The sequence below is a fragment of the Molossus molossus genome, unplaced genomic scaffold, assembly GCF_014108415.1.
Source record: "Molossus molossus isolate mMolMol1 unplaced genomic scaffold, mMolMol1.p scaffold_m16_p_11, whole genome shotgun sequence".
NCBI classification, from domain to species: domain Eukaryota; kingdom Metazoa; phylum Chordata; class Mammalia; order Chiroptera; family Molossidae; genus Molossus; species Molossus molossus.
The window spans coordinates 91,700,305-91,724,891 of record NW_023425346.1 but is presented as its reverse complement, the minus strand read 5'-3'; the positions used below and the strand labels follow the sequence as shown (position 1 = coordinate 91,724,891).

The following is a 24,587-nucleotide window of genomic DNA, read 5'->3' as shown; positions in this document are numbered from 1 at the left end:
TGGGGGTTGGGCTGTTCCAAACATCAGTCTCCTTCATATTGACAAAAGTCTTTTTGGGGGAACTAAGGCCTAAATTACAAGAAGGTGGCAGCCAGAGGAAGATTAAAAGAAAGGCCTCCCAGGCAGAGAGTACTGACTACAATGGCTAGTGTTCTGAGACAAGGATACTTTGGCATGTTAGAATAACAGATGAAAAGGTCAGGAGTAGAATATTAGGTTGGAGAAGTAGGCCCAGGACTACATACAGGGTCCCATGGTAAAAAACTAGAATTTTATTTTAAGTGTAGTGGCAAGTTAACTAGGAAATTTTAAGAAAGGGGATTTCATATGTGGTATACAATTTTAAAAGACCACTCTAGTCATGTTGGGGAATGGATTGTGAAGAGCAAGGGTAAAAACTGAGAGGCCTGTAAGGAGCCCATCATTCTGGTCCAGGGGAGACTGATGTGGCCTGACTGATAATGGTAGTGGAACTAGCCATCACTCCATCCAGAGGCAGCCTGCACCTCCTTCTCGCCCCTCATGCTCCCCTGGGAAACTGGTTCCCTTTGTTCCCACTCCTGTAAGGTGGCAGTTGGGCTTCCTAAGCCTGAATTGGTTGCTGAGTCAATGCCCTCAGAGCTAAGTGACAGACCCATCTGTGAGGGACTAGTTACCATGGTGCTTCTGCAAATGCAAACAAGGTGCTGTCATTCTTCAACCCTGAGTCCAGGGGAAACATCACAGGAGCAAGGGTGAACTGTATGTGGGAACCATGGGGACAGGCAGTTGGTGGGCTGAGTCACTGGGTTTACTCAAATCAGACTGTCATTGAAGCATTTGGGGAAAGAGAATAGATGAGGGAGGGGCCACCTCCCCACATACTGATTTCAATTCTTTGTTTTTTTCTTGTTTTAGGGTTTCTTTGAGCCACTGTCCCCCCCACCCCCACCCCTACCCCCACTGTGGGCCACAACCTTATTGCTGATTGAGATCTTGTGTGAAACATCCCTGTCCCATTGTCCTCCAAGGGGGCAGTTTAGGAAGACGAAATCTGGATCATTAAAGTGGACTTCCATGCAAATTCTTTCTGTGACTAGTCTTGAGGCAGTATGGGTGGGGTTTGGGCCTGGCCAGAGCGTCTGAAGTGAGAGAGGTGGACCAGAAAAGGAGGTGGGGGTGAAGAGAGCACAGCTCCTTGGTGCTGGTGGAGACTGGTCTCTGTCTTGTTTTCCTCCCAGTGACCATTCCTGAAGTAGGGAAAGTGAGGGTGGGACTACAGCAGGGATGTCAGCCTTCTTCACCCACACCCAGATACACTGTGTGATCTAGTTGCCCACCTTTCATGTCAGACAGGCCTACACCCTGCTGTTTTATAAGAGTCTTTACCTCTAGCATTACCACCACTGCCAAGAATGGATACAGCTCCCAAGAATCAACAGAGAAGTGCTACAAAGTGTACACACATTAACTATTTTGATGGCTCTTGCCAGTTTGCTCCTAGTAGCTTAAAAATATTGAAAGGGAGTGGGTAAATCTGACCACCCATGCTCAGCCTAACCAAACACTGGAATATCCTATTTGCAGAGCTTTATACTTCTTTTTTGTTTGTTTGTTTGTTTGTTTTTGCATTTATCTTCAGATAGAGCAGGAAGGGGAGAGAAAGGAAGAGAGAGAAACATCGATGTGAGAGAGACACATCGAGTGGTTGCCACCCACATGACCCCAACCAGGGCTGGGGACAAACTGCAACCTAGGTACATGCCCTTAGCGGGAACTGAACCCAGGACTCTCTGGTCCGCAGGCCGATGCTCTAAGTGCTGAGCCAAACTGGCCAGGGTGAGCTTTATACTTCTTGAAGTAGTCTCACTCACTGGATATTCACAGGTATAAGCAAATGAGCAGGTATCAAGATTTGGTGTCTACAAGGGTAAAAGAGTTGTATACATATACTAATAATCACTCTATAGCTATAAACATAAGTTTGTATACTTTACTGGATATGTTATAATTTAATAAATGATAATAACCTATGAACCTCACAACAATGTGAAAAGTGAATAAGAGAAGACAAATGACTTTGAAAAGAAGATGGGATCGCTTGCTCTACCTGATATCAAGACTTAGTATGAAGATGTAATTTAAAAAGTATGGTATAGACAGGTAGATCTAAGAAACAAAGGGCCCAGAGATAGGACATACAACATGGACACCCTATTTATAATAAAGATGGAAGGAAAGAGGGTGATCTTTTCAAGAAATAGTTCAGGAACCAATGGGTACCCTTGTAGAAGAAAAATGAACTTTTTTCCATAACTTAAAACACACATAAATAGAATCCAGGTGGATTATAAGCCAATGTGAGGAATTAAACAATGAAGTTTATCCCATAGCTTTAAGCCATTAGTTTTATTTCACTTCTCTGAACTCCTACTCTGAAAAATTCTGTGGATTAAGCATTTAGAAGATAGTATAAGACAATAACTTCATGGCCTAGTGGTTGGAAAAGATTTCTTAAAGAGGAAACAAAAGTGCTAAAAATAGCCCTGGTCGGTTCCCATCAGGGCACGTACCTCGGTTGCAGTTTGTCCCTGGCCCTCCTGGTTGGGTCGCGCTGCAGGCAGCCACTCAATGTGTCCCTTTCATCTCTCTCTCTCTCTCTCTCTCTCTCTCTCTCTCTCTCTCTCCTTCCCTCTCCCATTCTTTCTGAACAAAAAATGGAAAAATGTCCTCAAGTGAGGATAAAAAATATATATGGTACATTTGATACATTAAATTAAGATTATCTATAACCTCTCCCTTACAGCTGAAGTAAGACAGTTTGTGGGTATATTATTTTCTCTGCTGCCACCTGAGTGCAAACTTCTTCCAGCTGCCTGTCCTGATAACAATGGAAAAGAAAGAATTTTCGAAGTCAGTGGTTGTCCAATAGAAATATATAATTATGTATGTAATTTTAAATTTTCTAGTCATTTTTAAAAAGAAAAAGAAATAGGGCTATGTCACTTCTCCTCTTCTCTGCAAATGATTCTATTGTAAGCATACAGTATCACCTAAAAACATTTTGCTTTAAAAAAAATTTAAACCTGAACCAAAACTTTAGACGTAACTTCCAGTTTATGGGAAATACAGGATATATACAGGGGAAATTTATCATGAGGAAATAACCAGACTAATCCAGAAGAAAAGCTAACCTTGTCTCTTCAACAAGAAAATATCGAAAATTGGGCATTGGGGGTGGGAGAAACCCTGTTAATGCTAATTTAAACATAATTAAGAAACATGACAAAACAAAATGGTGGTCTATGATGCCTATTTTGAACAAAACAGCTGAAAAGGGCATTACAAAAAAAAACAAAAACAGAGACATTTGAATGTGAACTGAGCATCAAATAATATTTGGGCATTATTATAAATTTTCTTGGATATCATAATAGCATTCTGATTATGTGAGAAAATACCTTTATTTCTTGGAGATGCATATTGAACTATTTATAAGGGAAATATGTCTATTATTTACTTTTAAGTACGAAAAAGAAGCATATGTCATAAGGAGTAAGACCAAGTGGGAATTCTAATGAGGCACTTATTTGGTGGAGGAAGGATGTGGTGGGTGGGTCCCCTGCTAAGACAGTGCTCTTACGCCACGTATGACGCAAATGAGCGTAAGAGCCGGGGGTGGAGATGTCGTCACCACTCGCCCTGGGTTGGCCAAGTAGCAGTGAGAGGGGCGTGTAGACCCCGCCTCGTAGGTGGGTGGGGAGTGGCAGGCCCCGCCTTGGACCCTTCTGCGGGCTCGGGCCAGCGTCGCAGCGGCTCAGGCTGGGGAGCAAGCGCGCGGAGCCCGGAGGGATGCGGCGCCCGCGGCGGCTTGGGGGTCCCGGGGGGTCCGGGGGTCTCCGGGTGCTCCTCTGCCTCCTGCTGCTGAGCTGCCGCCCGGGAGGCTGCAGCGCCATTAGTGCCCACGGTCAGGAGGAAAGGGGGGAGCCGGGATGGAGGAGTATGGTGCCGGGAGCAAAACTCGGTGTGGGGTGCGGGGGGTGTCTCAAAGGTGGGAAGCTCTGGTGGAATGTGTGTGGAGTGGGGTAGTGGGAGGCACTGTGAGATGAGGAAGATGAGAGGACCTCTGAGAGGAAAGGGGCGTAGGCCTGGAGGTAGGGCTGGAACACGGGGGCAGGACCTCAGAGAAGTGGGCTCGGGAAGATTGTGTTTGGGAGGAGAAATGGGGATGCATGTGAACAGAGGGACCTAGGGACAGGCTACAAGTCCGCGGGAGAAGCAAGTCGAGCAGAGGCGCCAAAGAAGTGGCGACCGCTGCTGAGGGGTGGAGGGAGAGAGGACAGGAGGAGGGAGGGGGAATCCTGGTCTCCGGGCCATAGGAGTTGGGGCCACAAGCTTCGGAGTCTCAGCTCCCTGTAGAAAATCAGGCCCAAGGAAGAATCGGGGTTTCTCTCTATGCCTAGAGAGGCCGATTGCTTTGATCTGATCTCCGACAAAAGGGGGACAACTGGGGGAGGGGGCAGAAGAGGGTGAAGAAGGAAGGGTCCTCTCCCGTCCCCCTCCCCACAGCTTGGCCCGGTGCTGACTCACATCTTAGCGGACAGAGACAGTCAGCGCTGACTCACGGGCCGGGGAAGGGTGGGGGCGAGGGGCGCGTGGGAGAAGGGGTGCAGCCTAGTCGTCTAGCGTCCTCCTTCACCAGGGACTTGGAGGCAAGTGAAGGGTACTTCCTGTGGCGCTGTGTTGGTAGGATGGTAGATGAAGGCTGGAATGGTGGAGGGGTCACGTCCCGTGGAGACTCCTCACCCTGGCACCCCTCCCTCCTCCTTAACTGCTTCCAGGCAAGCCCTCCGCAGCTCCAGGCTCAAGGATTCAGGACCGCGGACAGCGCCAGCGGCCTGGGGCCTCGGACAGTGCCAGGAGCGCTGCTTTAGAGTCATCCCACCCTTTTCCCTTTCTCACCCAGAGGGAAGATGTGCTAGGATTTTTACCTCTTCTGCGTCCTGGCCTCTCATAGTTAGGATGCTTTTGGAGATTTGAGAAAGTCCCTTTTTTCTCAGAATTTGGCCACAAACTCCCCCATAGTAATTCTATGAGAATAGAAGCTTATGTTCCTACCCCCATGCACCTGGAAATCTCCTTTTCCCCATCATTCATTTAAGAAGCTGAACCTTTTAGGAAAAGGATCTAAGACTCACAGATCCTTCAAATCCAAAGCCAGACCCTGTGGTGCCTTCCTTTAAGAATTCTAGACCTCTTCCCTCTTCTGTTCTCCTCTCAGTTTGAACCTTTCCTCAGGATGAAAAAAGGACCCATCTGCTTCTCCCTTTCCCTGCCTGTCCATTTTCTGACCATTCTATGTGCGTGGTTGTCTGAACCTTTGTTCCCCTGTCCCTCTAGGCTGTCTGTTTGACCACAGACTCTGCTCTCACCTCGAAGTCTGTATTCAGGGTGAGTGAGTTCTGGGCCTAGGATTTACGAAACGAGGACACAATAAAGATTTGAGGGGGAGGCCTGGAAGGGAGAAGGGGTACTGGGCTTTGGCAGAAGGGCTACTGGCCTGGAGGAACAGAGCCAAGAGAGGAGATAAAGAGTCCTGCTCATTTGCAACCTGGACTTTGGAAGGCCTTTTGTTCACACCTCCTAGTAACACAACTTTTGTGCTTTTAGATGGCTTATTTGGACAGTGCCAAGTGGGAGTGGGGCAGGCTCGGCCCCTTTTGCAAGTCACTTCCCCAGTTCTTCAACGCTTACAAGGTGTGCTCCGACAGCTCATGTCTCAAGGTGAGGTCTGGGTGCACTGGAGGAGAGAGACTGGAACATGATTAGATAAGGGTGGGACAGTGAGGGGCCACCTGACTCAAGGATTTCTCTTCTGTCACATTCATTCCTGGAGCCTCACCTTCCCAGGCCTTGCTGGAGAAGGAGGCAAAACAAAAGTGGGGTGGAACCCTAGAGATGGACTGCTCACATTTTGACTCTCTGGAGGAGTCCAGAGGAGGCTTCTAGAAGAAGCCACCGAAAGAGGCCTGCATCTCTCTTTAGGACCACCTCACTCCCTAGAATTGAGTGCTCCAGGGCCGTGAATTCTGGAGTCCTCAACCAGAACACTCGACTCATCCAGTTCACTCATTCAATAAGTATTTGTTGGGTACTTACTATATGGCAAACATAGTTTTAGGTGCTTGGGATGTATCAGGGAATAAAACAGACACAAATCTGTCTCCTGGAGTTTACCTTTGAGGCTGAGAGGAGGCAATACACTGTATAAATTAGAAAACAAATAGTATGTTGGAAGGTGATAAGTGCTATGGAAAAAAATTAATATTACAGTAGGATAAATAGATCAGAAATAGTGAGGTTGGAAGCTAGAGTATACAACTGAGTGATCAAGATAGACCTTATTGAGACTATGAAATTTGAACAGAGATGTCAAGGAGGTGGAGGTATTTTGCAGGTTAACTGAGGGTAGAATGTTTCAAGCCGACCAAAGAGCAAGAACAAAACCTGTAAGGTAGGAGCATGAGTTCGAGGAAAATCATGGAAAACATTTCTATGGTATGGTGGCAGAGCAATGATAAAGAGGCAGAGTAAAAGATGCAGTTATGTAGGTAACAGGGAAGGGATGCAGGTCACTGTAGGGCCTTATAGGAGAATGTGTGGACATTGGCTTGTCTCTGAGTAAAAGAGGAAACTATCTCAAGATTTTGAGCATAGGGGTGCATGATCTCACTTCTACTTTAAAAAGTTCACTCTTGCTGCTGTGTTGAGAACAGAAAGTAAGGAGTTAAAGGTAGAAACAGAGAAACCATTAAAAGCTACCACAACAACTCGTATAAAATATAAATGTGGCAGCCTGGCAGGTGTGTCTCAGTTGGTTGAGCATCGTCCCATGCACCAGGAGGTCACTGGTTTAATTCCTGGTCGGGGCACATGCCCAGGGGAGTGCAGGAGACAGCCAAGCGATGTTTCTATCTCTCCCTCTCCTTTCCTCTCCCTGAAATAAATTAAAAATATTTTTTAAAAAGGTAAGTGTGGCATGGAGCCAGGTGGTTGCAGGGAGGTAGTGAGGAGTAACAGAATTCTGCATGTATTTTTTGAGGTAGTGAGCATGATTTCATGAAATACTGGATAGACTGTGAAAGAAAGAGGACACTTAGGTTTTATTGACCAAACTACTGGGTTGATGAAGATGTCATTAACTATGCAGAAGGATCAACTTTGAAGAAAAGGTGTTTAGTTTTGAATATATTGAGTTGAAGATGTCCATTCAAGTAGAGTGGGCAGCGAGGCCATAAGATTGGGTTTTAAAAGAGAGAGAGGTCTGGAGTGGCGATATAAATTTGGAATTCTTTGATATATATATAGATGGTAACTAAACCTATGAGGAGGATGAGGTAATCAAAGGATTGAGTGTTTATGAAGAAGGACCCTAAGAGGTCCAGGAGGAGAGGAACCAACAAGGGAGACTTGGAAGGGGATCCAGTGAAGTAGGAGAAAAAAAACACAAAAGTGTCTGCTGTCATAGGAGCCAAGTAAAAGGGTATCAAGGAGGAAGGAATGATCAACAGGGTCAAAGAATGAGGGTAGGTTGTTAAGTAAGATGAGATCTGAGAATTAACCACTGGATTTAGATACACAGAAGTTGCTGATGATCTTGATAAAAGCAGTTTTGGTAGAATAGTTGGGTTTAAAATCTTGAATAGAGTAGATTAAGAGGAAGTGGGAGGAAAGGAATTGAATACAGCCAGTATAGAGCACAACTTTCAAGGAATTTTGCTATAAAGAAAAGCAAAGAACCCCCGGCTGGTTTGGCTCAGCAGTAGAGCGTTGGCCCGTGGTTCAATTCCAGTCAAGGGCATTACTTCCATTGCGTTTCGGTCTGCAGCCCTGATGGGGATCATGCAGGATGCAACCAATCTCTCCCCACCCCCAACCCCAGTCTATCTGAAGATAAATGGAAAAATGTATCCTCAGGTGAGGATTTAAAAAAAGAAAGAGCCCTGGCCGGTTTGGCTCAGTGGTTAGAGCGTCAGCCTGCGGTCCATAGAGACCCGGGTTCGGTTCCCGCTAAGGGCATGTACCTTGGCTGCAGTTTGTCCCCGGCCCTGGTTGGGTCGTGTGGGTGGCGGCCACTCGATGTGTCCCTTTCACATCGATGTTTCTCTCTCTTCCTCTCTCTCCTTCCCGCTCTGAGTAAAAAAAAATGGAAAAATGTCCTCAGGTGAGGATAAAAAAAAAAAAAAAAAAAAGAAAGAAAACGAAAAGCAAAGGAGTGATGGAGGGTGATGTGAGACCAAGCATTATTTTTAAAGATAGAAGAAATTTCATCATGTTTGTATGCTAATGGGAATAATTCTGTAGAGAACATGAGATGATGATATAGGGTATAAGGGAGAATATGAGGAAGATGTTCTTAAATAGTAATAGGAGATAAAATTTAGTGCTCAAGTGGAGGAATTGGCCTTAAATAAGAACACAGACAGTTCATCTAATGTTAATAGGCATAAAACAGGTATGGAGCCCGGCTGGTGTGGCTCAGTGGTTGAGCATCGACCCATGCACCAAGAAGTTGCCAGTTTGATTCCTGGTCAGGGCATATGCCCAGGTTGTGGGCCAAGTCCCCAGTTGGGGGCATGCAAGAGGTGGCCAATCGATATTCTCTCTCATCGATGTTTCTATCTTTCTCTCCCTCTCCCTTCAAAATCAATAAAGAAAAAAACCACACACACACACACAAGTATGGATGCTAGGAGATCCCAGAAAGGGTTTAGAGCAGTCCAGACTATTAATCTAGAATCAGGGGGTGGGGAGTGGGAGAGTATTCCTGTAGAACAGGCGACTGAGCTTTCCTGAGAGCAGTTTCACGCTGGGAAAAGTTCAAACAGGAGATCTGCCTCAGGATAATATGATATGATGAGATGATGATGATGATGATGATGATGATGATGATGGAGGTTTATTATTTTTTTAAATCCTCACCTGAGGACATTTTCTATTTATCTTCAGATAGAGTGGTTGGGAGGGAGAGAGAGAGAGAGAGAGAAAGAAACATCGACGTGAGAACACATCAACTGGTTGCCTCCCACACGACCCCGACCAGGGCTGGTGATGAACCGCAGTGGAGGTACCTGCCCTTGACCGAAACCAAACCCTCGACTCTGGTCCACGGGTCACCACTCTAACCACTGAGCCAAACCAGCCAGGGCAATGGTGGAAGTTTAAAACGGATGTATACTTTCAACAATAAAAATAATAATAATAGCATGGCTGGTTTGGCTCAGCGGTTAGAGCGTCAGCTTGCGGTCCAGAGAGACCCGGGTTTGGTTCCCACTAAGGGCATGTACCTAAGTTGCAGTTTGTCCCCGGCCCTAGTTGGGTCGTGTGGGTGGCAACCACTCGATGTGTCCCTTTCACGTCGATGTCTCTCTCTCTCTTCCTCTCTCTCCCTCCCACTCTATCTGAACAAAAAACGAAAAAATGTCCTCGGATGAGGATAAAATAATAATAATAATAATAAATAAATAAATAAATAAATAAATAAAAATTAAAATATAAAAATAAAATAACCCTGGCCAGTTTGGTTCAATGGGTAGAGCATCGGCACACGGACCCGAGAGTCCCGGGTTCCGTTCCCGCTAAGGGCATGTACCTTGGTTGCAGTTTGTCCCCGGCCCTGGTTGGAGTCGTGTGGGTGGCAGCCACTCGATGTGTCTCTCTCACATTGATGTTTCTCTCTCTCTCTTTCTCCCTCTCTCCCTCTCACTCTATCTGAAGATAAATGCAAAAATGTCTTCAAGTGAGGATTAAAAAAAAATTTTTTTTAATAAAAATAAAATAAAATAGATGTATAGTGCCTTAAAGTTTTCTACGCACTTTCATTGCCTTGATTGCACTTGGTCTTTGTAACAGCCCCGTTAAGTGTATATTATTTCCACTTTAAAATTGTTTTAAAAACTAAGTTTTAGGATCAACAAAAAGAAGAATAGGAATAATAATTATAATAATGATAGTGGGAGGAGAAGGTCAACGGAGGAAAAAACAAGGGACATCTGTAATGCTTTCAACAATAAAGATAAATTTAAAATAATTATAATAATGATAATAATAATAGCATTTATTGAAAGTTCACTATGTAACAGGTACTATTCTAACCATTTTATATGGTGTTACTTTAATTATCACAACACTCTTAGGAGATATAAACCCCCATTATACAGATGAGAGAATTAAGCTCAGAAAAGTTCAGCAAACTGTCCAAGGTCACACAATTAGTAAGTGGCAGAGGATGCAAACCCAATCTTACTGGGGGCTGTCTGACTCCAAAATCTGTTCCTGAGGGTGGGAAGAGGACAGTTCAGATCACCCACCAGGTCTTTGGACCCCCTCCACTGCCCCTCTGCTCTGCCAAACTCAGTACACTGCAGGGAAGGGGGTGTGGTTTTGATCTCTACTGCTCCCTGTTACTGGGCCAAGCCAACCTTACCCTATCCTGTCCCCTGGCAGGATTGTCCTGGCACGATGACCTCACTCAGTATGTGATCTCCCAGGAGATGGAACGCATCCCAAAGCTTCACCCCCCAGAGCCCCATTCAAGGGACAGGTAAGCATTCTTTCTCAGCCACTAGCACCACAAGGCTGGAGGGTCTGTGGTCTTCCTGATGGACAGAGGGAAAGGGAGGGACATGGGCACCAAGGTCAGCAGGCTGGGGCATGAATACAAGAGGCTCAGGAATGATCAGACACCCAGTAGGAGCTGAGTTCATCCCCAGGGATCCAGCAAAACGGGTATTTTTTAAGTGTTGTGAAAAACTTGGATAGCTGGTACTTTAAAAGAAGTGTCAAAGTAGGCATCCTGAAAAATTAGAATGTTGTTGGGCTGAAGTTGCTTCATGTTCAGTTTCATTATTGTGTGGAATTGTGTAGGGTAGAAGATAGTAGCATCTTTCTGTGGTTAGAGCCTCTGAAGGCATTGTTCAGACCCTGTAAAGCAGAGAAATGTACATGAGGGCATGGGGCACAGATGATGATGCCAGGATGAAGAAAGCAGAGTGGGACAGGGGTGCAGAGTATTGAATATTTTAACCTATAGGTCAAGAGCCAGGTGTGGGGACATGCACACAGGGCAATGGGGCAAGCTGCAGCCACTGTTTATCCAGAGAGGCTCCAGGCTGCCTTCCCCTGCTGCTGTTCTCCCCTTCTCCAGCCCTAGCTTCTGCCTCTGTGTCTCAGGGACCTAGACATGCTTAACAGAGAGGATACAACCTCTGCCCCAGGCTTGGCCTTCTGGCCCTGCTCTGTTCTACTCTCTCCTCCCCTGGCTGCCTTATTTTTTAAGAGGTCAGGCTTACTCTAAATTACTCAGACAGGCTGAGCCTGCCTAGCCCCACCAGCTCTGCCTTGTAGGCTCCCTATGCTTTTGCCCCACACAACCAACCTCCTCCCCTACCACACACATTTTGCTTTCCTCTCCAGATCTGGCTTGGTGCCCAGGAGACCTGGTTCTGCTGGAGAGCTGCTTGTACAGGGCATCCCCACTGGCTCCACCCCTGCTGCCCCTAACCGACTTCCTGGACCTCCAGTGGGTGGGGACAGAGCTGGGGCTGGCTCCTCCCTGTCCTCTCTGCAGGCTGAGCTGCTGCCCCCTCTCTTGGAGCATCTGCTGCTACCCCCGCAGCCCCCTCACCCTGCCCTGAGTTATGAACCTACCCTGCTGCAGCCCTACCTGTTCCATCAGGTGAGCCCTAGACACTGCCCCACCCCCACCCCGACCCCCCAGCTCTGATGTCTACTCTTACCTGGATCTCTGGTTTCCCACAGTTTGGCTCCCGTGATGGTTCCCGGGGCTCAGAGAGCTCCCCAGGGATGGTCAGTGTCAACCCCATGTCCAAGGCCGAACCCCCTGCCCTTTTCAGCCGAACTGCCTCCAAGAGCATGTTTGGGGCTCACCCTGGCCACTCCTATGGGGACCCTCCAGGGCCTTCACCTGCTCAGCTTTTCCAGGAGTCAGGTCTGCTCTACCTGGCCCACGAGCTGCCAGTGCCCAGCAGGGCCAGGACACCAAGCTTGCCAGAGCAAGGGGACAGCAGCCAGGCAGAGGACTCCTCAGAGGGCGATGAGGAGGAAGGACTAGAGGGTCTGGGGAAGAAGCCTCCTTCCCCAGCAGAGCAGCCAGGTAACAGAGTCCTCAGCATCCACTCCCTGCCTTTGGGGGCTGCTTTGGTGGGCTCCTTCCTGGCTATCTGTGCACTTGTTAATTTGTCCTTAAAGTCATTCATACTAACATTTAACTAATGTTTACTGATAACCTGATCTATGCCAGGCAGTATGGATACAGTAGGGGGTGGAGCTGACATGACTCTTTTGCAGATGGAGAGTCAAGATGTCCATGGTGGGCTTGAAGTTTGGTCTTAGCCCCAGGAAAGTCTTTCCCCCAGAATGTGGACAAGGGCTGAAAGGGGAGGACATTAGTGCCCTGGTGTTTGAGAAAAAGCTCTTAAATGTGTTAGTCCCATTCCACCCCCAACTCACGCAGCTGAATCCCACAAGTTCACCTTGCCACCAGCCCTTAGCTCTGTGTCTGGCTCCCAGCAGATGGGACTCTGCAGAGACTGGCAGCTGTGCTGGCCGGCTACGGGGTGGAACTGCGTCAGCTGACCCCTGAGCAGCTCTCCACTCTCTCGACCCTGCTACAGCTGCTGCCCAAGGGTGCAGGACAAAATCTGGGTGAGTGTCCAGGCAGAGAGATAGCAACAGCCTCTTGCCCCACCTCTCAAGACCAAATGTAGCAGCCTAGAGGGGAAGGGTCAGGGTCAGGGAATAGAGTTCTTTTGAGACATGGGGACATTGCCAGAAAAGGGCCAGGAGCAAGGGGGTGCAGTGATGAGCAGAGGGGTTAGACCAGGAAAGGACTGGAGGGCGGAAGCAATGGAAAAAGAAGTGAACGGGAGGTGTGAGCAAGAATCAGGGCACACTGGGAAGGGTGGGGGGATGGTAATGAGGACCTAAAGAAGGACGTGGCCAATTTGAAAGGAGAAAGCAATATTTATGGATAGAGGGAAGACTGAACAGATAGCTTGGAGAAATGGGCCAATGACAGAGGAAAGAGTTACTAAAACAATTAAGAAGCATAGGGACATGAAGCCATGCTAAGGATGAGACCAATGACAGGGTCTGGTCACTGACTCAGAGGAAAGAGGCCACAGCAGATGTAACAGGCTCAGGCCTCTGGTTCTTCCTCCCACCTGCACTGTGTGGACTTTGGCCTTGGCCCTTTGCCCAGACTCTCGTTTTTCCTGTCTCTACAGGAGGGGTTGTAAACATTGGAGCTGACGTCAAGAAAGTGAGTTCCCAGCACCTCTCTGATTTATAAGTGCCCCATGGCAGCAAACCCCCTTGCTGAAATCTAAACCTCTGGATCAGGACCCAGAACCTGTATCCTCCAACCCCTCGTTTTGGGGAAACCAAGGCCCATAGCCTGCAAGTCATTGCCTAACTTTCACCTCAAGTTGATGGCAGAGCTCAGACTAGAAGCTAGAATTCTTCATTCACTGCTTGTTTCAATGCAATCATTTGAGACCATGCTCTGAGGATCCCTAGGGAAAGAGTGGAGCAGAGAGCAGGCAGGTTCGTAATGCCCCTAGCACTTGAGGAGGTCTATTTCACACCTAAGATTTTGTGGCCAAACCAAAATCTAAAAACCTTTGCCTGCCTAGCACCTTCTACCCTAACCATGCTCCAGAGATTGCCCCCACTCCAGCCCCATCCTGTGGATTATCACCGATCATGTCCCACTCATTCAATCTGTCATTTATTCATCTACTTGGCTTGCTTTTTGGAGTGCCCTCTATGTACCTAACCCTGCACTGGGCCCCTGGGATAGAGAGATAAACGAGTCCTAAGCACCACTGTAGGGAGTTTAGGGTCCAGGGGGTAGACCACCAGCCCTTCCACTGTCCAGAGACCATACTTCTATCATCTCTTCTAAACAGACAATGAAGGAGCAGGTTCAGGGTGGAGACACAGTGGAGCCTCTGCCCCCTACACCCTCCCTGCCTGGATACCCCACTGCCCACCCCACCTCCAATAAAGCCCAGCAGATGCTGAGCTCTGGATCCCCTGAGCCTCCCAAAGCTGCTGGTCCCCCTGCCATGCCTATCCTGATGGAGAAGAAAAGTCCACTGGGCCACAGCCAGCCCATGCTGGCAGGGCAGCCTTCAGCTCGGCCGTTGGCAGAGGAGTATGGCTACATTGTCACTGACCAGAAGTAAGGGCTCCAGCCTGGAGAAGTCTTCCAGTGCCCTGGGGGGTGGGCTGGCCTGTCTGGAAGGAAGCAGAGAGCAGAATCCAGATGTGAAGTAGACGGGGGTGGGCTGCTCTGCACCCTTGGAAGTGGCCTGTTTCAAGAAAGAGGCCAAGAGGGTCCCCATCTCCTTCCTCTGCCTGCTGCCCACCTCCAGGCCCCTGAGTCTGGCTGTAGGAGTGAAGCTGCTGGAGATCCTGGCTGAGCATGTGCACATGTCCTCAGGCAGCTTCATCAACATCAGGTGGGATTGGTATCCTGGCTGGGGAGGAAGGGATCTAGAAGGCAGCTTGAGTGGGGAGGTGGCTGGAGGAGTTCAAGGAAAGAGGGGAAGAGTCCAAGGTGAGGTCAGAGATGCTCCCAGCTGCATTCAAGGTACAGCCACACCTAGCCCTGCTGCTGGCCCCATCCAATATCTCCCTGACCTCAAACATTCTGTAGGGCATCTCTGATCAGCTCCAGCCCCATCCTGTAATTGGGAGAGGGTAAGAGCTGGACTCTCTTTTAGAGTCTTGTGTCTGTGGTGGGTGAGGTAATAACATAGCTCCTATTCGGCAGTGTGGTGGGACCAGCTCTCACCTTCCGCATCCGGCACAATGAACAGAACCTGTCTTTGGCTGATGTGACCCAGCAAGCTGGTAAATTCTGCATGGCCCCAGCCCTAGTAGGATATACCCAGGCCCATGACTGATGCTCTCCTTGAAACAGTCCAAGTCCACATGGGCTCTGCCTGCCAATTGGCATGCATGACATGGGATGGGTACCACAGGGGCTGGAGAGAGCCTGACCTACCTCCTTCCTGCAGGGCTGGTGAAGTCTGAACTGGAAGCACAAACTGGGCTCCAGATCTTGCAGACAGGAGTGGGACAGGTATGAGCTAACTGGACAGTCAGGCAAAGCCCCAGAGGGCTGACATTGCCCACAAGAGATGGAGGCAAACTTGACAAAAGAACCGGAGCTGAAACCTTGAATACTTGGCTAGTCCGCTCGCTTCTCCAAAGCAGCTCTTCCCCATGCAACTTTTTCCCTGGCCAGCAGATGGCCCCAGTGGCTCTTCCCTGTAGGATCTGCAGCTCGCTTGGCAGAACTAGCTGAGATGTCCATAGCCTTCAGAGCAATCTAAATTCCAAGGACAACCTTGCACAGAAAAGACATTAAACTCAAAATATATTTCTATTCTGCATCCAACACTGATGCCTCACAGTCTATTACTCGATTCCTTGGGTTCTCTATGTCCATTATTAAATGCAAATACGCTGGTGAGGGTCACCCACTAAGTCTCCTACAGCTCAGTGTGGCTGAGTTGGTCTGATGGGGATTGACAAGGAGGTTTTGGGGTCCATCTGAGCCCTCTGCTTATTCCACCATACCCCTGCCCTCCCAGTTTTGCCCCAGGAGTTATCCTAGCAAGGAGCATGGCATGGGACAAGGGTGAGAAGCAGCTCCTAAATCTCTCCCCACCACTGCCCCCCTTGATTCTAGCCTTGTTCCCACAGAGAGAGGAGGCAGCTGCAGTCCTCCCCCGACAAGCCCGCAGTGCCTCTCCCATGCGCTCGGTGCTGCTTACTCTGGTGTCCCTGGCGGGTGTGGCCGGGCTGCTGGTGGCTCTGGCAGTGGCTCTGTGTGTGCGGCAGCATGCCCGGAAGCGGGACAAGGAGCGCCTAGCAGCCCTGGGGCCCGAGGGGGCCCATGGTGACACTACATTTGAGTACCAGGTGGGCAGTCCCAGAAACTTGTTGCGGAGAGGGAATGGGAGGAGCTTGGGAGCCTGGGTCTCACGTGGGATTTGGGTGAGGAGTGAGCACCTATCTCTTGGAATGTTTGGGGGGGCGGGTGCTGGAGGAGCCCCAGTGGGGTGTTGTGGGGTGTTTTGAATGGATTGGAATTGGGAGTAGATGATCCCTAAGTTCTTCCCAGTTCTACAATTCTGGGGTTTCTGGGATTCCACTCTGTAATATCTGAGGTTGTCGTAGGCACCACTCATGCAGAACAGCCCCCCAAAAAGACAAGGGCCAGGGCAGGAAAGTCTACCCCAGAGGAGATGAGTGTCATCTCAAATCGATCAAGGATGAGCCAGAATTGAACCCAGGACCCTGTTAAAAAGCTTCAGGCAACCCTTGGACTCCTCCTGATCCTTCCTTTGCAGGACCTGTGCCGCCAGCACATGGCCACAAAGTCCCTGTTCAACCGGGCAGAGGGTGCGCCAGAGCCTTCTCGGGTGAGCAGCGTGTCCTCCCAGTTCAGTGATGCAGCCCAGGCCAGCCCCAGCTCCCACAGCAGCACCCCGTCCTGGTGTGAGGAGCCTGCCCAGGCCAACATGGACATCTCCACAGGACACATGATTCTGGTCAGAACGGGCTGGGCCCAGAGGGGTGAGGGGACAAGATGGTGGGAGAGGCAGGGCTGACAGAGTGGTCCAGAGCCACACTGTGGTGTCCCTGCAGGCATACATGGAGGACCACCTTCGGAACCGGGATCGTTTGGCCAAGGAGTGGCAGGCTCTGTGCGCCTACCAGGCAGAGCCCAACACCTGTGCCACTGCCCAGGGGGAGGGCAACATCAAAAAGAATCGTCACCCGGACTTCCTGCCCTGTGAGTGAGTCCTGCCCGCTGACCTCTCTCTGCTGGGAGCTCCGGAGGGCATGAGGGAAGAGGCTGGGCTCCTGGTTCAAACTGAGTGGCAAAGGTGCCAGGACTCTAATAACTGGAAGGGTACATGGGGTGGGATGTGGGGTCTGTGCAGATGACCATGCCCGCATCAAGCTGAAGGTGGAGAGCAGCCCTTCTCGGAGTGATTACATCAACGCCAGCCCCATTGTGAGTGGCGCTGGTGCCTGCCCCCACCTCTGCCCCATTTTTATCCTTCTCCCATAAACTCCATTCCTATGTGATCACCACCCATCCTACCTGAGGACCTGGAATTTGGGTATCCTAACATGGAAATGGGGGGTTCTCAGAATTCCCCAGACCCTGGCCTGCTCCCTTTGACCAACCCTTTCCACAGAGGCATTTCCCATTCTGGTTCATGGTGTATCTTCCCTGCCCCCAGATTGAGCATGACCCTCGGATGCCAGCCTACATAGCCACACAGGGACCGCTGTCCCATACCATCGCAGACTTCTGGCAGGTGGGCTCTTGGAGGGAGGGCTGCTCCAGGGACCAGGAGTTCAGAATGGAGCTTACCTAGGTCTCTGTCCCTAGATGGTGTGGGAGAGTGGCTGCACTGTCATTGTCATGCTGACCCCGCTGGTAGAGGATGGTGTCAAGCAGTGTGATCGCTACTGGCCAGATGAGGGCTCCTCCCTCTACCACATATATGAGGTCAGCAGGACCCCGTGGCCAGGGGACAATAGGAGCAGGGAAAGTGGATGATAAGCATTCATACAAGTATAAATACAGAGGTGTATAAACATACATATGCATACATATGTATGCATATATTCACATACACATACCTATCTGTGGGTGTGGGTGTGCCTGTCCAGGGCCCAAAAGCATTTTTAAGGACCTGTCACGAAAGCTACAGAAATAAAACTATAAAACTGCTGAAACTGAGGCAGGACGCTAAGAGCCAAGAGACAGCAAAAATAAGTATGCCCAAAGACCACGATTAAGAGCTACTTCAATTAAGCCCAACTTAGCTCTGTTTCCTGGAGGTCAAAGTGAAGGAAGCAATACTATTAGTCACAAGTTACTTATGGAAAGTAGAAACAAACATTTTCATTAGGAGAGAGAATAGGTAGGGAGCTGGACTGAGGCAAAGCAGGGGAAGGAGAAACCAATTCCTGACCAATGGGAGGTGACCCCCCCTGTAGGGCATGAGACATTAAAAGCACAACAGAAGCTTCTCTGGACCGGTTTTTTGTTGTTGTTTTTAAATTCTCACCGGAGGACATTTTTCAATATTTTGTTGAGATAGAGTGGGAGGGAGAGAGACAGAGAGAGAGAGAGAGAGAGAGAGAGAAACATCGACGTGAAAGGGACACATCGAGTGGCCGCCACCCACACGACCCAACCAGGGCCGGGGACAAACTGCAACCGAGGTACATGCCCCTAGCGGGAACCGAACCCGGGTCTCTCCGGACCACAGGCCAACGCTCTAACCGCTGAGCCAAACCGGCCAGGGCTAGAAGCTTCTCATCACCAGATGAGCACTGGGTAGTAGATGTCTCATCACCAGATGAACACTCAACAGTCTTTTTTAGAAAGATTTTTATTGGCCTTGCTCATGGCTACAGAAAAAAAAAACTAATGAAAATATTGCAGAATTGTAGTTTGTGTGTGTGTAGCAGACACCTTCCTGCACTATGTGAGGAAGAGGGAGGAGAAACTGGCCTCAAGAAGTTCACAATAGTTATGCCTAGGTGGAAAAGCCGCCAGTTGCCTAAGCAGTAGGTGGGCGACACGGACAGCTAGGAGTCTTGCGCACAGCTGGGACCGTGAGGGTTGGTGGTTGGGTAGGTAAGCTTCCTGGAGGACGTAGAATTTGAAGTGGCCTACCTGAGGGTGGGAGGACTTGGAGAGGCCAAGGAGCGAGCACGCAGACGTGGAAAGGGCCTGACGTGCTCAGGCCTGGACCCTATTCCTGGGCAGGTGAACCTGGTGTCTGAGCACATCTGGTGCGAGGACTTTCTGGTGCGGAGCTTCTACCTGAAGAACGTGCAGACCCAAGAGACGCGCACGCTCACGCAGTTCCACTTCCTCAGCTGGCCGGCAGAGGGCACTCCGGCCTCCACTCGGCCCCTGCTGGACTTCCGCAGGTGAGCGCACCGGAGGGGCCTGGCGAGCGGTGGGGCGTCCACGCGTGGCTCGGAGAGCCGAGGAGACAGCAGCACAGGAGCAGGGTGGCGGGAGCCGGGCTCCCTCACGTTCTCCCAGCCCACCAGCTCCTCCTGGCCTTGAGAAACAGACCCTCCCTGACCCAGAGACTGGCCTCTGACCTCCGTCCAGCCTCCCCCTTCCAGACGGCCTCAAATCAGGACTGCTGCTCGCGTTCTGTGCCCATCCCTCCACCCCTGTGCTCCAGCTCCATTTCTTCTCTATCACGTGTTCTGCTGTCTCCCTATCAGGCCCTCTTTTCCTCCCTGCCTCTCTATCTGGCTCCTTTTACCCACTTCTCCCTAGAGAGGCTCACCTTATTTCTGGCTCCTTCTCTCCCTCTACTTGGCCCTGCCTCCTGACTCTCGCTCTGTTTCCTCCTGTGCTGCTCTTCCAGGCCTGTGGCACTATTCTGTCTGCTCTCCCCTCCCTATCTCTTACTCCCCCCTGTTTATCTCCCCCTCTTTATCCCTCTCTGTCTCTTTGTCTCTATTTTTATTTCTCTTTCTCTCTTCTCTTTCCTTCTCTTACCCTCCCTTCCCTTTCCTATTCTGTCTTCTCTCCACTCTCCCTCTCCCCCTTATTTCTTTACCTCCATGGATCACTGTCTCATTCTTACCCTCTGGCCTATTTCTCTCTATCTGCACCTCTTTCTTGTTCTGTCTCTCCCACCTCTCTTTTTCTTCACCGCCCGCCATCTCTGCCTGCTTATTTCTGCCTCTCTTTGTCTCTGTCCTAACCCCCTCTTGTCCTGTCTATGTCTCTGTCTCTCCCTCCCTTGGTCTGTCTCCCCTTCTCTGTCCTTCCCTTTCCTCTCTCTCTCTCTCTCTCTCTCTCTCTCTCTCTCACACACACACACACACACACACACACACAGCTACCAGTGTCATTTTTGTGATCTGCAGCTAGTATTCTCACTCCAGTTGCATAGTCACAAAAGTGATCATTGGCAGGTGTGGCCGCTGCACAGACAGGACAGACAGGACACATGGGCCCAGGGACCACCCCAAAGACTGCTGGGATAGCTGGGGGTTGTGGGGACACGGAGAAGGGACAAATCAAAAGGAGTGCCTGAGGATCTCTGGATTCTTGGGGACTCAGAGGAATGGGGTGGGGGCTGGGACAGGACGCTGACTGAGGGACTTACCCTGTTCTGACACCAAAATCACAACCAGGTCAGGCCTTCAGCATCCTCTGCTTTCCCTTCCCTCCCCAGAGAGGTGGCTGAAAAGCCTGTCACCGCTGGCAGGGGCCTCCCCCTCACTGCAGCCCCCTCCTGCTTCTCTGCCCCTTGCCAGGCTAGCCTGAGGTCTCTAGGTGCTGGGCAGAGAGCAGAGAAGCAGAGCTGGGTGGGGACCTGGGAGAGTTTCTGAGCCTCAGAACAATGGTTTCTAACTGGGGACCCTGGGACCTGAGGCACAGGCTTCTCAAAAGCAACACCAGGGGCATTAGAGCTATTTCTTGTTTTCCACATTTTAAAAACCTTTATAGAACAGGAACCCATTTTAAGGCTGCCCAGATAAGCTAAATGATAATGTTCCTTTGCTTTAGGCTGAAATTAAGCAAACCCAAATGGCATTAGGCACCCAGAACAAATTAATTGCTACTTAATATAGTATTTATTGAAGGTCCGCCAGAGGGAAGGCAGAATAATTTTTAAAGTCTCAGGAAGTGACCCCAAGCAAGTTCATTGACCTCCCTGTTTCCTTAACTGTGAAATGAGAATGGTGACCCACCCATACTTTAGTGGGTTGTAGCAAGAATCAATAGGATAAAGTCTGTAAAGTCTAGTTTAAGTGCCTGGCACATAGCAAGGCTCAATTAATTCTAGATACTATTTATTATCATTATTATTAAATGATTGGGAACCACTATTGCAACTTCTGTTCAACCCCAGCCATCTGACATACAAGCCAGTACACTAGAAAACCATGTGGACTCCTGTAAAACCAAAGTCACCTGGCCCCGACATGTATGGGGAACAGGAGTGGGGGACCACAAAGTTCCAAGCTTTCTCAGAAACAATCTATTAACCCTTAAGACAGTCCTCCCTAGCCCCGCCCCATTGTGGGTATCAAGATTCTGCTGATTACTCTCAAAGCAAGAAGGTTTCAACGGGCAAGAGCAGGTCAGACTGGGCCACTAAGGGAGGGAGAAATTCTCTGCTCCTAGGTGAGCTGTGGTCAGGGCAGCAGAGAAGAATCTGAGGTCCAAGTGGACCCTAAGTCTGTATATTAACCAACCACAGAGCACCTGTACTGAGGTGAGGCTGATCCAGGGGGACAGGCAGCAGCACAATGTTGTGAGTTGAGAGATTGTCCTGCCCTGGCCAAAGGAACTTTGTGCCTAGAGTTACAGGACCTCGCAGCTGATGAGCACCAAAGAACACCAGAGTGGGGAGGAGGTCCGCCTGGGGTTGTAGAGGAGGGCAGAGGGGCAGAGCAGTGATGTGGCAAGACTGACACCCTTGAAGTCACCAGAAAGCCATCCTCCCTGTACTTCTGGGAAAGGTGGCTGTTAACATTGTTGTGTATTATCATGAATAGTAGCTACCACTTATTGAGCATCTACTGTGTACCAGACTTTGCACTTAGTTCTTTTTATTTATTTTTTTATCCTCACCTGAGGACATTTTTCCATTTTTTTGTTCAGACAGAGTGGGGAGGGAGAGAGAGAAAAAAAAAAACATTGACATGAAAGGGACATATCGAGTGGCTGCCACCCACACGACCCAACCAGGGCCGGGGACAAACTGCAACCGAGGTACGTGCCCTTAGCGGGAACCGAACCCGGGTCTCTCCGGACCACAGGCCGAGGCTCTACCACTGAGCCAAACCGGCCAGGGCTGCGCTTAGCTCTTTACATGGACTATCTCATGTAATCACGTATGAACCCTAAGAAGAAGGTTACTACTATTATCCCCATTTAACAGGTGAGAAAACAGGCTCAAAGAGGTAAAATCAGTTGTTCCAGGTGCATAGTTTGGGCACAGAGCTTGTAAGTGACAAGGCAAGCCCAGTGCTACATATATCATGTCTGGTTCTTTGCCTTCAGCCCTGACTCCTCTCTCCAGCCCTCTTCCCTCCTCTGTCCTGGGCGTGTGGGGGGAAAAAAGAAAGAGAGGCCCACAGGTGTATGTTTCGGCTCTTTCCCTCTGCTGGTGTCCCCTGGCCCTCACACCTGTCTCTTGTTGCAGGAAGGTGAACAAGTGCTACCGGGGACGCTCCTGCCCCATCATTGTGCACTGCAGGTGCGTGAAGAGGGCCTGTGGGACAGGAATAGGGATGGACGGGGACAGGGTGGAGGGGCCCAGGCCAGAGGGCCCTAAGGTGGGGCAATCCTGAAATTTGCCCCTCTGGTCCTACACCCTGTGCACATTCCCATGCACACTGCCCCGTCCCCTTGATGTCTGCCGGCAGTCCACAGCCAGGGGCCACATTCAGCATACCTTATTTTAGTGGCCCATGAGCTAAGAATGGTGTTCACATTTTTTAATGGTTAAAGGAAAAAAAAGAAGAGGAAGAATGTGCAACAGAGACTATACATGGCCTACAAAGTTGGAAATACCATCTGGCCATGTATACAAAAAACAGGCTGGAAACCCGTTCCCACTTCCTCGTGCTGCCTCCACTTCAGGGCTGAGCCAGAGCTCTCCTTTCTTACTGACTCACTGCCCAGGTGACACCCCATGAGTCACAGGCTCCCAACCCAAGGCCCAATTCCCAAGACTCAGGTGCTATAACCATTCCCTCACCCTTAGCTAACTGCCGCCCTCTCTGAGTGGCTCCACCAGGGTCCTCCCCATCCCAAGCGTTCGTGTCTCCTCCACCCCTCCCCCTTTCTGCTGGATCCTGAGCTGAGCCGAGCCTGTTGCCATCTCCTGTTTCAGTGATGGTGCAGGGCGGACTGGCACCTACATCCTCGTCGACATGGTACTGAACCGCATGGCCAAAGGTGAGGACCTTCCCCAAAGTGCCTGAAGCCCAGCCCAGGCTTTGTCCAGTCCTCCAAGCCTCCCACCCCAGGAAGGCCCAGGATTTCTGCGTCCTGTACACCCTCTGAGCAGCCTGTGCCCCTTGCCCCCAGGAGTGAAGGAGATCGACATTGCTGCCACCCTGGAGCATGTCCGTGACCAGCGACCCGGCCTTGTCCGCTCTAAGGTGACTGTTCCTCTCTGCCCCAGCACCCATGCCACCCTTCCCCCAAACCAGCAGCAGCCTGCCTGCCTCCCCAGCCTGCCTCTCTACCTCCCCCAGGAGAACTGCCCCCTCCAATGTGACCTCCCTGGGGCTGGAGAAGAGACCAGGCCTCCCCATGACCCTCCTCCCACTGCCCTTCCCAGGACCAATTCGAATTTGCCCTGACAGCTGTGGCAGAAGAGGTGAATGCCATTCTCAAGGCCCTGCCCCAGTGAGCCCCCGGGGGCCCCAGTGGGCAGCCAGGCTCTGCTCCTTCTTTGCCTGTGTGAGCATTTATCTGTGTACCCGCTTCTCATCCCCCCACCCTCCCTTGGCCCCTCCCGGGCACAGCCCTTCCCCGAGGAGTGTGTAAGGAAGGTAGGGGGTGGGAAGGGGCAGGCCTGCGAGAGCCTGGGCGGCTGCGGGGGAGCTGGCAGCCAGCCAGGAGGAGGAGTCATGGCAGTCATGGCACCCAGAGCCTTCTCCTGCCTGATTTCCCTGGCCCCTGTCTCTCACCGTCCTGGGTGCTCCTAACATGTCTGTGGGGACACCCCCACCGCCCACCCTTCAGTGTGGACAGAACAGGGTGGAGAGGCCACGACACCCAGCTGCCCCTGCTTTCCCAGCCCCTGCTGCCCACTGCTTGTGGCTCCCTGACCCACTCTGGCCCCTGCCCGTCCTGCCCTCGCCCTCGGAACTCCTCTCCCCTGCTCCCTGCCCTCCTGCCACATGTTGCTCAACTCTTTCCCTCCGGCTCAAGAGAACATTTCTAGAAAAATCTACTTTTGTATCAATGTGAATAAAGGTACTGTGTTGTTTGTGCAGCTGCAACCCGGACTCCTGCGCACTGTCTGCCCTGCTTCCACACTGCAGCCCCGCCCCACCCCCCACCCCGCCCCCACCCCCCATCCCCCCACCCTCCCCCACCCCCGCCTGCCGGAGCCGGCCTGCTGCGTTCCCTCCAGGGTAGAATGGGCGCTAACCGCTAGGCCATCCGTTTTCTGCATTGGACCCAGAGTGGTGCAGCCTCCTAGGTGCCTACATATATTCACTCGTTTAATCTCCATGACAATGCTACCAATTCTTAGCCCGTTGTCTGAGGTACTAGGACTTGTAAGAGATGGAGTTAGGATTTGAACCCAGGCATGCCGAACCTCTTTACTGCTCTCCTCTCGGTTCTCGGTTCTCGGCAGCTGTTTCATGTCCTGGGGCCTCAGGAATAATGTACGTTGTGTAGGACTGAGGTTAAGACTAAACAAACTGCCTGCTTAAGCAAAATCAGCTACACTCCGGTAGACCAAGCCTGTGAG

At 50.5% G+C, this 24,587-nt stretch overlaps 1 protein-coding gene across 2 annotated transcripts; it reads left to right on the top strand.

Annotated features, from left to right (window-relative positions):
* The first annotated feature begins 3,768 nt into the window (after positions 1-3,768).
* On the top strand, positions 3,769-24,026 carry PTPRN (protein tyrosine phosphatase receptor type N). 2 transcript variants are annotated; one of them, XM_036253555.1, is made up of 23 exons: positions 3,769-3,946; positions 5,380-5,430; positions 5,650-5,763; positions 10,486-10,582; positions 11,455-11,716; positions 11,800-12,154; positions 12,574-12,705; positions 13,287-13,321; positions 13,971-14,245; positions 14,439-14,525; positions 14,840-14,919; positions 15,087-15,151; positions 15,778-15,996; positions 16,428-16,628; positions 16,726-16,873; positions 17,025-17,098; positions 17,331-17,408; positions 17,483-17,602; positions 18,875-19,041; positions 22,296-22,349; positions 22,989-23,053; positions 23,186-23,259; positions 23,442-24,026. In XM_036253555.1, the coding sequence occupies exons 1-23, from the start codon at positions 3,832-3,834 to the stop codon at positions 23,511-23,513; spliced, it is 2,940 nt and encodes a 979-aa protein (XP_036109448.1). In that variant the 5' UTR covers positions 3,769-3,831; the 3' UTR covers positions 23,514-24,026. The 2 variants fall into 2 exon arrangements, with proteins under 2 accessions (XP_036109448.1, XP_036109450.1); XM_036253557.1 differs by lacking the exons at positions 3,769-3,946; positions 5,380-5,430 and having other exon boundaries at positions 5,707-5,763; positions 12,571-12,705.
* Positions 24,027-24,587: the final 561 nt, after the last annotated feature.

Coding starts and splice junctions, on each gene's coding strand:
- PTPRN (XM_036253555.1), top strand. CDS start 3,832: ATGCGGCGCCCGCGGCGGCTTGGGGGTCCCGGGGGGTCCGGGGGTCTC. Junction 10,583..11,454: donor GAGCCCCATTCAAGGGACAG/GTAAGCATTCTT, acceptor TTTCCTCTCCAG/ATCTGGCTTGGTGCCCAGGA. Junction 11,717..11,799: donor AGCCCTACCTGTTCCATCAG/GTGAGCCCTAGA, acceptor GGTTTCCCACAG/TTTGGCTCCCGTGATGGTTC.